At 44.6% G+C, this 14,018-nt stretch overlaps 4 protein-coding genes across 4 annotated transcripts; 3 read left to right on the top strand and 1 right to left on the bottom strand.

Moving 5' to 3' along the window:
• Window positions 1-680: 680 nt before the first annotated feature.
• Window positions 681-4,537, top strand: O0I10_004591 (uncharacterized protein; the record flags this gene model as incomplete). The annotated part of the gene is made up of 5 exons (XM_058484648.1): window positions 681-1,181; window positions 1,266-1,635; window positions 1,704-2,863; window positions 2,924-3,971; window positions 4,029-4,537. The coding sequence occupies 5 exons, from the start codon at window positions 681-683 to the stop codon at window positions 4,535-4,537; spliced, it is 3,588 nt and encodes a 1,195-aa protein (XP_058344525.1).
• Window positions 4,538-7,019: 2,482 nt separating this feature from the next.
• Window positions 7,020-8,082, top strand: O0I10_004590 (uncharacterized protein; the record flags this gene model as incomplete). The annotated part of the gene is made up of 3 exons (XM_058484647.1): window positions 7,020-7,263; window positions 7,341-7,473; window positions 7,545-8,082. 3 exons carry the CDS (start codon window positions 7,020-7,022, stop codon window positions 8,080-8,082), a joined length of 915 nt encoding a protein of 304 aa, XP_058344524.1.
• Window positions 8,083-8,690: 608 nt separating this feature from the next.
• O0I10_004589 (uncharacterized protein) lies at window positions 8,691-10,282 on the bottom strand (the record flags this gene model as incomplete). The annotated part of the gene is made up of 5 exons (XM_058484646.1): window positions 8,691-8,758; window positions 8,822-9,758; window positions 9,820-9,912; window positions 9,977-10,074; window positions 10,135-10,282. 5 exons carry the CDS (start codon window positions 10,280-10,282, stop codon window positions 8,691-8,693), a joined length of 1,344 nt encoding a protein of 447 aa, XP_058344523.1.
• A 1,528-nt stretch (window positions 10,283-11,810) lies between these two features.
• On the top strand, window positions 11,811-13,360 carry O0I10_004588 (uncharacterized protein; the record flags this gene model as incomplete). The annotated part of the gene is made up of 3 exons (XM_058484645.1): window positions 11,811-12,416; window positions 12,481-13,188; window positions 13,250-13,360. The coding sequence occupies 3 exons, from the start codon at window positions 11,811-11,813 to the stop codon at window positions 13,358-13,360; spliced, it is 1,425 nt and encodes a 474-aa protein (XP_058344522.1).
• Window positions 13,361-14,018: the final 658 nt, after the last annotated feature.

Here is a 14,018-nt window from a genome sequence, read left to right as displayed (position 1 = left end):
CTTATGATACGGATGATTTGTTTCCAGACCATCAATCTTGCATGTAACTAAACCCCCACGCCATGCTGCAGGTCGTGTATTAACGCGCATAAGGACAAGTGAGAATTTGAATGAGCGACCGCCATACGCCAAGCCGTACAACGTCAATCAATGCATGATGAAGCAAGAAACGATCATGAAAGAAGTTATCAATACAAAGCAGTAAAAGTGGAATGAGCCATGATATGGACACATCAGGAATGGACATTTAAAGTTACATTGTCAACATATGCCTAATAGCGTAGCGCGTGCGTGTGTATGTCTGTGTGTGATGTGTGTGTTGTGCGTGCATCGATAACAGGGTCACATGAATAACAATGATATGGTAAAGTCTCCCTCTCCCATAGCCTCCATCTCTCTCTCTTTTCTTTTTCTCTCCCATACAAAACACCTTGGCTTTTTTGGAAGCATCGTTTCGTGTTTATCTCTCTTCCTCGTGTTGTACTGAAGTCGCGCTTGGAAACGCACGTTGGTTGCCTTGTCACGAGAACACGAAGGCATAACAACAACCATAACAAGAAGTACAACAACAATAGCCATTGACACGGCAATCGATACCGTCATTCACTGGTACTTTTATTCTCTTCATTGTGTCCAATTCAACAAGGCATTCTAAACAGTGTACAGTACATTCTTCCTCCATGTCAGACAACAGCATGTTGCCCACACCGTCATCGTCGTCATCGACACCTGAAGCTATGCAACAACTAAGGCGAGAGGTCGAGCAGCAGATAACTGAAAAGGAGCAGCAACTTCAGGATTCAACAAGTGGTATTGGTAGAAGCGTGCTTTCACGTCAAATTGCACGGCTTAAAGAGCGACTCGAGGAGATGGATCGACAAGAACAACAGCAGCAGCAACAACCAGAAGAAGCATCATCATCAACAGCACCCTTGCATCATCCACCTATGACCAGCACGTCGAATGAAAGAGGGGATGTAGGAGGATTCGAAGGAGGAGAAGGCAATGACTATCAAGAAGGATTATCACCATCAACACTTGAAAAGTTACAAAAGTTGGAACGTGACATTCGTAATTATCAGCAGCAGCAGCAGCAGCAGCAGCAGCAGCAACATACACCTAATATCAGTAGCAGCAGCAATAGTACTCATCATCATCATCATCATCATCGGAAGGACAAAGTAAGAAGGGTATCAGGGATGAAGGGGAATTTTCTTTCTTTCTTTTTCTCTTTTAACGTTCTTTTTTTCTCGTTGCCTTGACAGCTTGCGTCTCGACCTACAACATCATCGTCAGGTCTCGATACACTTCCCAGTCCATCGACGTCGAATATGCTTCCACCTTCACCTCAGCAGCAAGGAAATGACTCGTCTTCTCTTTTATCACTTCCACCACCGCCATCAGGGTCAACCCCCACAAAACGACGCTCCAAAGTCCCCAATACAGAACGACGCAACAACAACATCGAATTTGCTACTGAGATTGGTCATGGATTGTTGACTGAAGTGAGAAGGATGCAAGCTTTATTACATGAGAAAGGGGATGAGCTTAAGGCGTTACAGGCTCAAAAGGCTGATCTTGAACGGGCTGCTGAGTCTTTGGCTAAACAGCTGCGACTTCGGGAAGAAAATGAAGGTATGCAACTAATGTGTGTGTGAGAGTGAGAGAGAATCTGTAAAAGAAACTAATACTCGTGTGTGCAGAGAAGCTCAAAGAGGAGACTTGGAATTTGGAGCTTGCCAAGCAGGAGTTGACAATCAGTGTTACACAGCTGCAGCAAAGTCTTAATAAGGCAAATGCAGAGCAAAAGCGCATGGTGGAGCATATGGATGAGCTGACGACTGAGATTGAGCACATGCGTGATCGTGAGGAGAAATTATCTACAACAATTGAGGAGATGAAACAACGGCATGAACATGATATGGCAACTGTACGTCGACATGCTGCAACGCTACAAAGGGAAAAGGCCGATCATGCAAAACAAATCGAAGCAATGTCGTCAGAACTCGCCATCGCAAAAGCACAATCCAGAATTGGAAGACGTAGCCATTCAGACCTTGGAGCAATTTCTGGATCAGTATCCGATAATAATGAGGAGCACACAAGCAATGAGCCGACACTCGTCAAGGAGAAAGATGCTGCTTCAGGTACGAGAACATCACCTTCTCCTTCTCCAAATCCATCATCATCAACTCGTAATCACGCTCTCGAAGTGGAGACACTCAAAACGTCACTTGCACATGCGCATCGCCTTGTATCCAATCTACGTTCCAATTTTCGCAAGGAGAAAACGGAGAAGTTTGAATTCAAAAAGTTATTGAGTGAAGCACAAGAACGAATTGAGCAGCTTGAAAACGATCCACGACTATGGACGGATTATCCAAGTAAGAGCTCCAGCAGTGGTAATGGACCTGATTCGGGTGGATCATCATCTCGGCGATTACGCAAACCCAATAAGCGTCGTGCACCTGTAAGCAAAGCTCGTATGACCACTACTACCAATGCACGTATGCATCCTGATGCTTCCGATGAAGACCGCTTGCATAAACGCCATTTGGGAGAGACCAGTGATGATGACTTTAGCTGGAATACGGATGAAAATGATGATGATGATGATACCAATGGCAATATGGGACTTTCTTCTTCAGCAGCAGCAGCAGCAGCAGGTGCAACAGCAGCAGGGTTCACCTCCTTGGAAACCGAGCTCGCTAAAAGTCAGCAACAGCAAACCACCACCACCACCACACCAAAGGTTGTTTTGGAGCCACCGTCACCTAGCAACAACGACAATGATGGCCTTCGATCATTGGGTGATGAACTTGATGCTGCCAACATACCCAAAGGTGTCAAAATGGATGTCAAGGTAATATCATCATTGATACAACATAGCCAACTATATAGTAGACTTACCCTTCAATTATAGGAAGCAGCCGTACAGACCGAAGTATCTCAATTGAGTGAGCAGAATATACCCGGCTTTGAAATCACACCAGCTGATACCCAAGATCGAGATACCCAATTTTATGGGCCTGAGGTCATCGATGCCGAATCACAATGCGTGGCACCTTTTGTTATTGATCAAGCTATACAAATGGAGCCCGTGTCGGCTATTGACAGAGATGTGCAATATCCTGATCCACATGACAATCAAGGAATGGATGCCTCTTCTTCACGTAATAATGGCAACATGATCGATGAATCTATTCAATGTGATCCAATCGACACAATGGATGCATCTATGCAAACGGATGAAGAAAAGTCTTCGGGAGCTATACAGCAAAACGGGATTGCTGCAGGACTTGGTGCACTTGCTGCTGCCACTTTTGGTAGATGGACTGGGAACAGCAACACCACCACGCATCAAGATGATGAGAAAAGTGAGATGGAGATGGATGATTCACCCGAAAAGATTGAAGAGCAACCTGCATCAGATGCAACATCAGCCAAAGACTTACCTCCTGCTGCTGCTGTTGTTGTTGCTGCCGACAAACCACAACTTTACACCAAAGAGGAAACTGATGCCATGATTTCAGCTGCTGTTGCTGCTGCTGTAGCCAAGGCCAAAACCGATAATGATGTTACAATCAAGGATGATCAACATGCACCAGCACGACCCTTGAGTCCACCACCTGATCACCTTTTGGATCGAGTCAATAAGAGCGACAAGGGCAAGTCACCTGCACGTGTACGACCCTCATCAAATACTTCAAGTCTCTCTGCGACTGAGAATCGAGCATCTATTGGATCTTCAGCTTATGAAACAACCTCTTTACGCAATGAAGGGCAAATTGGCTTAATCACCCAAACAATGATTGGTGACTGGATGTGGAAATACACGCGTAAAGCTGTAGGGGGTGGGCTTTCGGATCACCGTCATCAACGTTACTTTTGGATACATCCCTATACGCGCACATTGTATTGGAGCACCAAAGCGCCTGGTACACAAGGTAGCGACATTAAGACAAAAAGTGGTAAGTATATGCATACAACCCAAATCACCAGCTATGTACCAACAAATACCTATGTAGCTTTAATCGAAGGTGTTCAAGCTGTGCCAGATCAAACACAACCTCCTCTACCTGGTGTCCCCAATGTAAGCATTGCTGTCAAAACGGATGGACGTGTTATCAAGTTCACTGCTCCTACCATGGCACAACATCAAGTATGGATCGATGCATTGACTTATTTGGCGTCCCGTGGTGATAATGAAGAATTGAAGAATGGAGGTCGTGGATCGTTGGTGACAAGCAGCAATGGAAGTGTACCTCGAAAACAGAGCATACAACGTATTTTCAAGGCTGAACATGCTGTCACGCCTCATCTTCATCAACGACAAGATGACCCTGATGACGATAGCGATGATGGATTGGAGGATGTGCGTATGTGTTGTGAAGGCAAGCATCATGTTTCTCGTTTGGAGAGGGATCACGTTCATCAACGTCCATTTTATCCCAAACGCATGAGCAAGTATCTTTTACGCCATCAAGAACATCATCATCATCATCATCCAACTCAAGTCCCACAACAAGTCAATTAGCTACGACCAATTCTCTTCCATACTTCCTTTTTGATTTACCTTCCTTCACACATACACACATTTTTTCACCTTTATCATTTACATCCTTATATCATTATCTCATTTATCTCCTCCTTTTTGACTTTAAAAAACACATCGCCTACTATTAAACTTCATATGATCATCACCATCCTATATAACATGTACATGCCTTTGCCTGTGATAGAAGCCATTGCCGTGATTTGCGATGATCACGTGAGATCATACACGCAAAAGAGATTTACGCTTGTCTCAAAAAAAACATGCATTGAGTAATGCTTTGTCGGGTCTGTGATGACTGGATTCAAAGTTTGCGCATGGCCGACATGTTCTGTTGCCCGACAACCATGCGCGCCACCATCTTTGTTGAGACAAACGGCGGTGTTCAACATCGATACGCTTGCCACAATATTTTGACTTGCGTGTTACACATTGTGTCACGAGCCAAAAGACTTTCAGCTGACCGATTTTTTCATATATGCGGTTGTTTTCCCTATTGTAATATGTCCTTTCACTACTAGTGTGTGTATACGTGATGTGTGTGTGTGTGTTAGATAAACAGGATTACGATTACACTTTAGCGGAGGGATTTCTTTTTTGGGGGGAGAGGAGGAAGCCATGAAAAACCAACAGATAGGATCAGCCGCATTCACCTCCACCAAGCACCAACACCGGAGGATGCGGGTGCAACAATCCGAACCCGTTTTCCATTTTCTTATTACTTGTCGTTTCATACAAGAGATGATAGCATACATTGTATCAGACAATCATTGTTTTGAGTGCGTAGCATTTGCTTCCTTGTGTATTGCGCCTGTACCACTTTTTTCAAAACATTCAAAAAGAAGGCACATGTGGAAAAGCATTCCAAGTATTCCGAGTGTATCAGCCACCGTATTTTGCAACAATTACCAAAATCTGGGTAAGACCGACATGGGGGTGAAAGAGGTTTGGACCATCGATTAACAATCATTCCGAGGGCGGACATCTGATGATGGTCTTGTTGGCCAAGACTACTGTATCACCATCAACGATGCCATTACAAATATACAAAGTACTATATCTTCACAAGACGATGATTATGATTGTATAACGCCAAAGAAAGGAGAAGGGAAAAAAAGAGACGATCACTCAAGTCAGTAGGCTAAAGAAAACGAAGGAGAGGTACAAGGGGATGTACAAGGGGAAATACAAAGGGGTGGAGAAACAAGAGCTTAAGATGTTTCTTTTGGGTAAGAGATCGTCCATCAGCCGCTAGAGAGAAGCCATAACCTAAGCACCCCCAAAAACCTTAAATGTGGCCCTGCATGACGAGTAGAGAAAAGTAGGTGTCGGATACAAAGTGCTCCAATACCGAGAGTGGAGTCGAATATGAAACGAATTACGGAGCTGTAATGACAGCGATGACGATGTTGTGTGTGTGCTTGTCCCCCCTCTCTATCTTTTTTTGAGCGCACACAAGCTCCCCTTGATCAGGGGACGGGGTTGAAAGGGGGTTTGTGTGTGCAAACGAACACGGTGCCAAACAACGAGAAGTATTGAAACAGAATGTGTCGTGTTATAATACCCACACACATCTCAAGGACTTGCCCTGTGAGAGAAGGAGGTGGCATAGAGAGGGATTGATTGACGATTTAAAGTTCACTTGGGAGGCGGTTCATCATCCCATTGATCATGCCAAGAGCCAACGTATAAGCTATCGACACATACGGCAAAATGGGGTCACCTGCGCCCATATACGCCTTGCTCTGATTTTCTTGTCGTTTTTACCAAAATGGCTCTCAGGGGCGAGTCTTGGACACATTCGGTCGGAAAATTCAAAGAAAGCGCGCGCTTTTTACTCTACATTCATGGCTATGGAATCGATACAGTGCTTCTGTTGTTGTTGTTGTGCCTTGTTGTGTATGTGTCAAGACTACAAGAAACAAGCAATTTAGACTAATCCATGATGATACATGCAGGTGTTGCTTCTTGTCATCTGCTCGCTTCACTGTAGCACCCGCTCCAAATAGTAAACATTACGGATCACAGGTTTTTTTGTCTTTCAGCCTTTCCAAAACGTTCACCTCCTGTCATCCCTTGGCGAGGCACTTTTTGCCACCCACTCATCTAAGCTTGCACTTTTTTTTCTTTCCCCGCCTTCCATTCGAGAGCACACCATTGATAAGAGCCGAGTTTGCCTCTCTTTTTTTTCCTCTTTGCTCTCTTTTCCACAAACACTTGTGTCTTTTTTGTTTCAGCAACGTAAGTCATCAAACACACATACACACATAGATGTGTGTGTATGTGCCTCGCTCAAATGCCTCTTTCTTGTACCCATGGCTGATTATGGATTTTATTTCTGCAATAGTTGACACGCACGGATTCTCCTGCACACTTTTATACACGCGCATATATACACATACCATCTACCATGGACTCTCTCTATCATCAACAGCCATACCCACAACCATTTTACTCTCCTCCTATGACACATCATCATTACCATCCCCAAGATCACCACGTCTTTCAACCATACTATCATCAGCAGCATGCTGCTCCTCCCGCCATGTGGCCTACAATGATGTCTCCACCACAAACTTTACCGCCACCCGCTGCACTACCACCGGTTATGGTTCCTAAGCCAAAGCTTACTACCACTGTTTGGGAAGATCAATGCACTCTATGCTATCAGGTGGATGTAAATAGCGTTTGTGTCACCCGCCGTCAAGGTAAGAATCACAGCGTTCGATTTGGTGAAGTGCTTTTTTCACAAACGTCGGATGTTGACACGTGTGTTCTATCTCAGACAATGACATGATCAATGGTACAAAGCTGCTCAATGTCGTGGGCATGTCCCGTGGCAAGCGTGATGGAATCCTCAAGAATGAAAAAGGTCGTCTCGTGGTTCGTGTTGGTGCTATGCATCTTAAAGGCGTTTGGTAAGTGTGCTTTTGTGTAGTTGTATACATAATCCATCATGCTTACCTTCTTTGTTTATCACTGATAATAGGATTACATACCAACGTGCCAAGGACTTGGCTCTCAAATACAAGATCATGGATCTAGTGTATCCGTTATTTGCCGAAGATCCCTCCGAATTCCTTTCGTCAACCAACAACAACAACAACAACTCATCAAACAACAATTCATCCTCATCATCATGTTCATCCTTGACATCCTCGGCTGCTTCAGAAACTGAAGCAACATCGTCAACAGCTACCACCCCAAAATCAACCAATGAATACCTTCCCTGGCAATCATCATCAACTATGGTACCACCTCCACCACCACCAGCAACAACAACAGCCTCTCATTGGGACTACTTGGCTGCTCCTCAAGAGCATGGCTTTGTTGAAGCAACACAATATGATCCATGGTTCACTTCCGATTGCACATCTTACTCAGCTAGTATGCAGCATGATATTTTATCTAGCAGCAGCAAGCGAAAGTGGGATGATGATTTCGAAGGTGACGATGATGACGATTTACTTGATAATCCTAACAAGCGATTCCGTACTTTTGTTGCTGACGATGTGTACTCATATTAGAAAGTAAAAAAGATACACATTACCCACCCATCCCATCCCATCTACCCCGCCACCTATACATACATCATCTCTATCTATATACCCTTTATCCTTCCCCCGCAATACTCATTCCACCCTTTCTGATATGCCAGTGTCTCAGTATCTTAATTCATCCTCATCAGCATGTGCAAAGTAATAATATCATCTCAATTGCAGTGATTCTCATTCATCAAATATTTGTTCTTTGAAGATCTATTTCTAAAATGTCCCAGCTGTTTGTTGTGTGGATATCCTTCCAATGACGCGATCATCATCAAAACATAAATAACTTGTGATCTCCGCGGAAAGAACTTGTTTGGCTCCAAGGACATGCTTCAAAAAGGAAAACGGGGTTGTAAGGGACTTGTTTGTGTACGGCGTTGGGTAAGGATATAACGTAAATAACAAAAGTGTATAGGTGCGCGCTCTTTTCCAGGATATTCAAGTCATCTCTCCACCATTCAACAAACGCCCATCATCCCCTCCTCAGGGGTAATGTAATTCATAATCTTTTGCCCGTTTCCATTTGCGTCCTATCATTCCACATAGAAAGAACAAGGAGGGATTTGTTGAACCGATCGTGTATTGAATCAATTGTTATCCGAAGAATCACTATCTGAGCTGGTGATACTTTCATCATCTTGTTGATTTGGATCATCTATTGTATACATACATGATCAGCAGGACAAGCAACATTGGATATTGGAATTTGATATCTTACCAAAGAGTGCACGTAATGAGACTGGACCACCGTTACGAGCTGGTGTAGATCTAGGAGCTGTTGCAGGTGATGAGGTATAAGGAGAAGCTTCAAATGCGCCTGGCGTACTAGTGGTAGCAAACTGATGGGCTGGTGAAGCAGGTGCTGAGGTCTCATCCATACCACGCTCCACATTTTCAATGAGATCAGTCATATCTTCATCATCGCTGCTATCCGATTCTGAGCTCCCTGATTCTGATCCACTGCTACTGCCACTGCTGCTGCCACTGCTGCTGGAAGAAGATCCACTGGAAGATCCATCATCGTCATCGTCATCAGACCCATCGGATGATACTGATACACGTCGTTGAGATGCTGCCGCTGCTGCAGCAGCTGTTGCTGGTGAATAGGTTTTGCCAGCAAACTCACGCCGTGGTGAATCAGGTCGTCGAATAGGTTGAGATGCCATTTTGATTTTACGTCGATTCGTAGTGGGTGTTGTTTCATGCACAATGACTTCTTCAAATGTATCCGTATCCGAGACACCAGGTGATGATGCTGCTGTCATAGTCTTGGATGATTGCCCTCGCTCATCATTGTTATCGTCATCGTCATCATCGTCGTCGTCACCCAAAACATCATCCCATACAGCATCGATGTCTTTGGAAATAAGATCCGCATCATCCACACTCGACCTTCGTTGTTCTCCTGCACGATTGGTATTGTCGCCTGTTGTCTTGGTAGCAGTCGTAGTGGAAGTAGTCGTAGCACTTGCATTGCGATGGCTGCCTGATTTCTTATCTTTCCCACCAGCAACGCTGCTGCCTTTTGTTGATTTCTTTTGTCGTTTGGCGGGTTTGGAAGGTGTTGATGATGGTGTAGGCACGGCCAGCGCTGCCCTTTTCCTCCGTAGATTGCGTAAGGTAAACTTCATCAAGGGGCGTTCAAGTGTGAAGGTCTACAGGCCTTGTAAGCATCAATTGGATACCCAACCATACATCATCAACACTACTACTTGCCTTGGTCTCTTCATCAAAAACAAGCACACAGTCGAGTTCTTGAACACTGCCGGGTATAGCGTCAAAGGTCATTTCGGTATTGTCATTGGCATTCTACTACAAGTTAGTATACTGAATGAGCATACACACACACACACACCAACAAGAAACACCTTACCTCTAATGGGGCATATTCTACTGTATACGAGTCATCGTTCACCTTGGAGAGTGAGACCTTGCGGTTTGATGTACTACGGTCATCTCCTCCCGAGTTGACTAGTTAACAAGAGGGAAATGAGCAAGTTGGGTTGGCATTGAGGAAGACGTTTATCGTACATTTGAAGCTGTAATAGGAGGGAGTTCTTTTTGAAGGCCTTGAAGTAAATGAGTCACCCAATTGAACCGTGTATGAGTCAGGTGGAAAAGCAATGTCGTCTTTGGAAGTATGTGGAGAGTTGACAGGCTGCTGTGAAGTGGAAGTCATAAAGTGTGGGGTTGTTGGGTAAAAAGGAAAGAGGCAAGCAAGGGTGGGAGAGGATTATGTGCGGCGGGCGGCGGGGTGGTGCGTGGCTGCGAAATGCAGACGAGATGCTGCAACCATGCTTTGCATGTAATCGATTCAGTAACACGTGATGTATGTATACTCCCATACATTGGTATCCATGGTATCCATGTTGTTGTGCTACTTGCTGATATCGTCATTAGTAGCATTTGTTCGCCGTATCCATGCCCTGTCAAATGCATTAAATGTGTGTCCGTGCTACTTTTATTGCCACTTTTCAACCGTTCAGCCACATCATCAATCTTACTTTAGCCCAACATGATGCACCTTGTTGGTTGTCTTTGGAATAACAACCATCATTCCTTACATTAAATGAACCAAGGACATGGACCTAGTATCACATTGTGTGAAAATATGAGAAACAGTGATATGGATCAATGGCAACCGACATCATTCTAATGCTGTAATCTACCCCGGTTCCAGACTCGGCTGTTTGTTGCCGTGTCCTTGCCCATTTTAACATCCCGAGTCAATGAATCCCATTGCGTCATTGAAAGAAATCATGCTCCTTTTCTTTTCTACTATCATTTTCCAGCCATGGGAACACAACACAGCCACATCAACATCAGCAAATTATTCAAAAGCAGTAGATGAAAGGGTTTGGTTACCTCAAGTCGGGTAAGCGGCTGCTGTGTGTGCATCACACAGATCCGCAAACATGTGCTGCCGATGAAATGCCGTATTTTTACTGTTCTGCGAATTGCTATAACAAGGTAGTCTTCCAAAAAAAGAAATCAGCAAACTCCCCTACTACAAACACAGGTGTTACACTCATGGCGTAATCAAGCCTGGAAACAACATGATTGGGTCGCTCATGCGTACTGTGGCGCCTCGCTATTCAAAAGCCACACACAAGCACGCACACACACACATACGCACATACATATACACATAGCTGACGCAGAGTAGATTAGACACATGCTGAGAAAAGTAGATTTTTACCATGGGAGCACTACAAGGGGAAGGGGTATTGGGAGGCTTTGATAGGATAGCCCACGCATGTTGGCCCCATTTATAGCACCACACGCTTATCCAAGTCTCAGAAGAATGGCCCTGCGGCTGCTTTGCTGCTGTCGTAAAAAAAGAAGTACTCCTTTGTATCACCCCTCGCTTGTCACTAGTAATCTATTGAATTTTTAGGCAATGGATGGGGGTTTTTACCGCTCATGGTGGGTGATTGTTTGATAGGATATAATGGTCTTGGCGCTTGAGAGGAGGCACAGTGGTTAATTATGCGATGGTGGCACCAGCAGGTTCATCGGGCTCCCAATTGTAAAAAGAGGCAGCATCACAGCCCAAAAATATCTTTTTGCCTTCTGTGTGTCTTGCCCCTACTTGGTCCCTTTCTTCCACGCCGAATATTAATACCTCGCCTCACTCAGCAGGCACTCATTTCTTCTTTTTGGATCCCTTTCTCTCTCTCATTCTCTCACACCTCCACCACCATAGTATGATGACACATAACATTGTTGACTCTACCACAACTACTACTACTACAACCACTACAAGTAGTAATAACAACAACATCACCTCTTCAGCAGGTTCACAATATGCTCGCCACCATTTCCATCATCATCCATCCTCACCGCCATACTCAACAGCATACCCACCTCCTCCATCACGTACCGATCCACCACATACATCTAAGCGTGATCAATCTATTCCTGCACTATTAAATAGCGACGACGATGAGCACGATTTTTTGCCTACACCCGTCACCCCTGCAGGTGCCTTTTCAAGCATCCTTCCGTTATCAGAGCAACTCAAACATAGCACAGCCACCACAAATACAACAACAACCTCTGCAAATGAAGCTGCATTAACATTGCCAAGCCCTGGTGTTAGTGGTCGACCACCTTTACAACATCATGAACGAAGCAACAAGGAAGGTACTAGTGGCAAAGGCAACAACAGCAAACAAGGGCATGCGAACCTCAATCAGCCCAGTGCAACAACGGAGAAACTCTACGCGTGTCACGAGTGCGACCAGACTTTCAGCCGACCACACAATCTCAAGTCGCATCTCGCCACGCATTCCTCTGAAAAGCCTTACCAGGTAAAGTACTTACAAAAAGGATACATGGCACATGGAAAATTCAATGACACTAATTATCTTGCAGTGTGACATTTGTCAACATCACTTTCGAAGACAACATGATCTTAAAAGACATAGAAAGCTACACACTGGTGAAAGACCTTATGTGTGTAAACGTTGTTCACGACCCTTTGCTCGTTTGGATGCATTGAATCGACATCAACGTGCGGAGGGAGGTAATGCTTGCACGAGCGCTGTGCACCACTCCAAAAAAGTAAATGCCGTTGAACGTAGCCGTGGCGCTTCTACGCCACGCCGCCCCATACCCCAATTACACATTGCTCATCCAGCATCCCAGCCACTACCCGACCAACCGCCGTCTTATCCCTTACCTCCTCACCATCATCAACATCACCAACAATACCAATACCAACAACTACAACAACAACAACACCCTGCATCTAACTCCTCCACACCAATCTCCTCACCACCTTCACACTCACCTTCATCAACGGGCGTACTTCCAACATCAACTTCACCCTCATCTTCATCTTCTACAGCTGCTGCGCCCAACCCCTTGCGACTGCCACCTCTCCATACACCTTCATCCCCTCCATTACCTCCTTCTCATCAACAACATCATCATAACACCTCCTCCTCCTCATATCCAAAGCAACAACAACAACCATGGGATCGTCTTGAACAAGAAAACAGAGCACTCAAGGCACAATTACAAGCCGTATTTCAACAAAAGGATGCTCTTCAATCACAAGTTCATGACCTGCAAGTTGAAGTAAGCATATGCGCATTTATGCATTTACGTATGTGTGGGTGTACTAATATTATCTTTACAGAACAAGGTTCTGCGATCCTTAATTATGGATTCTCAACGACCAGAGACAACAACAACAACATCACCAGAAGCAGCTGAACCGGCATTGAAGCGGTTTCGACCATCGTCATGATACCACTGCTGCTTGCTTGCTTAGATCAATGTACATCACCTACAATTCCACACACACACCACACACACGTACACAAATATGCACATTACAACCACCTCTTTGTGGATCACTCTCTCACTCCTTATCTATTCCATCATCCCATCCATCTCCGTTCTTCCTTTGCTAAAGAGCAACCAAAAAGTAACACCTCGTATAGCTCCTGCTCACAGTCCCCCCTTTCCTTTCTCCGTAGTCTTTTCCACATTTATCTGAAAAAAGTTTCATGGCATGTTTGTACACTTGACACACAACAATAATCAATCGGGGTAAAAGATGAACACGCTCATGTGATTGAGAAGAAGGATGTGGGATCAAGATTCATTGCTGTATTGCATAAGATTTAATTTTGCGAGCTATCAACTTTGTCATTTATGGTCATTCTTGCTTACTATGCAAATTAGCCATGCTCAGGAGAAAAGATCTGCAAGAAAGGAAGCAGCCATGTGGGGATCATGTACACGCCTTTTTTTGTTTGTTTCTCCTCGAATCTCTTTAATTCCTTAATCCAATTACCATGCACCACCACTTGGTGCCCTTGTTGCATTGTGGCTGTGTATTTATAGGTAATCCCAACTCACTAAGCCATACACGTAAAAACCCTGTAGATGAAATCGTGCAT

The sequence above is a fragment of the Lichtheimia ornata genome, assembly GCF_029851405.1.
Source record: "Lichtheimia ornata isolate CBS 291.66 chromosome Unknown scaffold00017, whole genome shotgun sequence".
Lineage (NCBI taxonomy): Eukaryota > Fungi > Mucoromycota > Mucoromycetes > Mucorales > Lichtheimiaceae > Lichtheimia > Lichtheimia ornata.
Note: the sequence above shows the minus strand (reverse complement) of the source record. Positions and strands in the feature narration are given on the sequence as shown.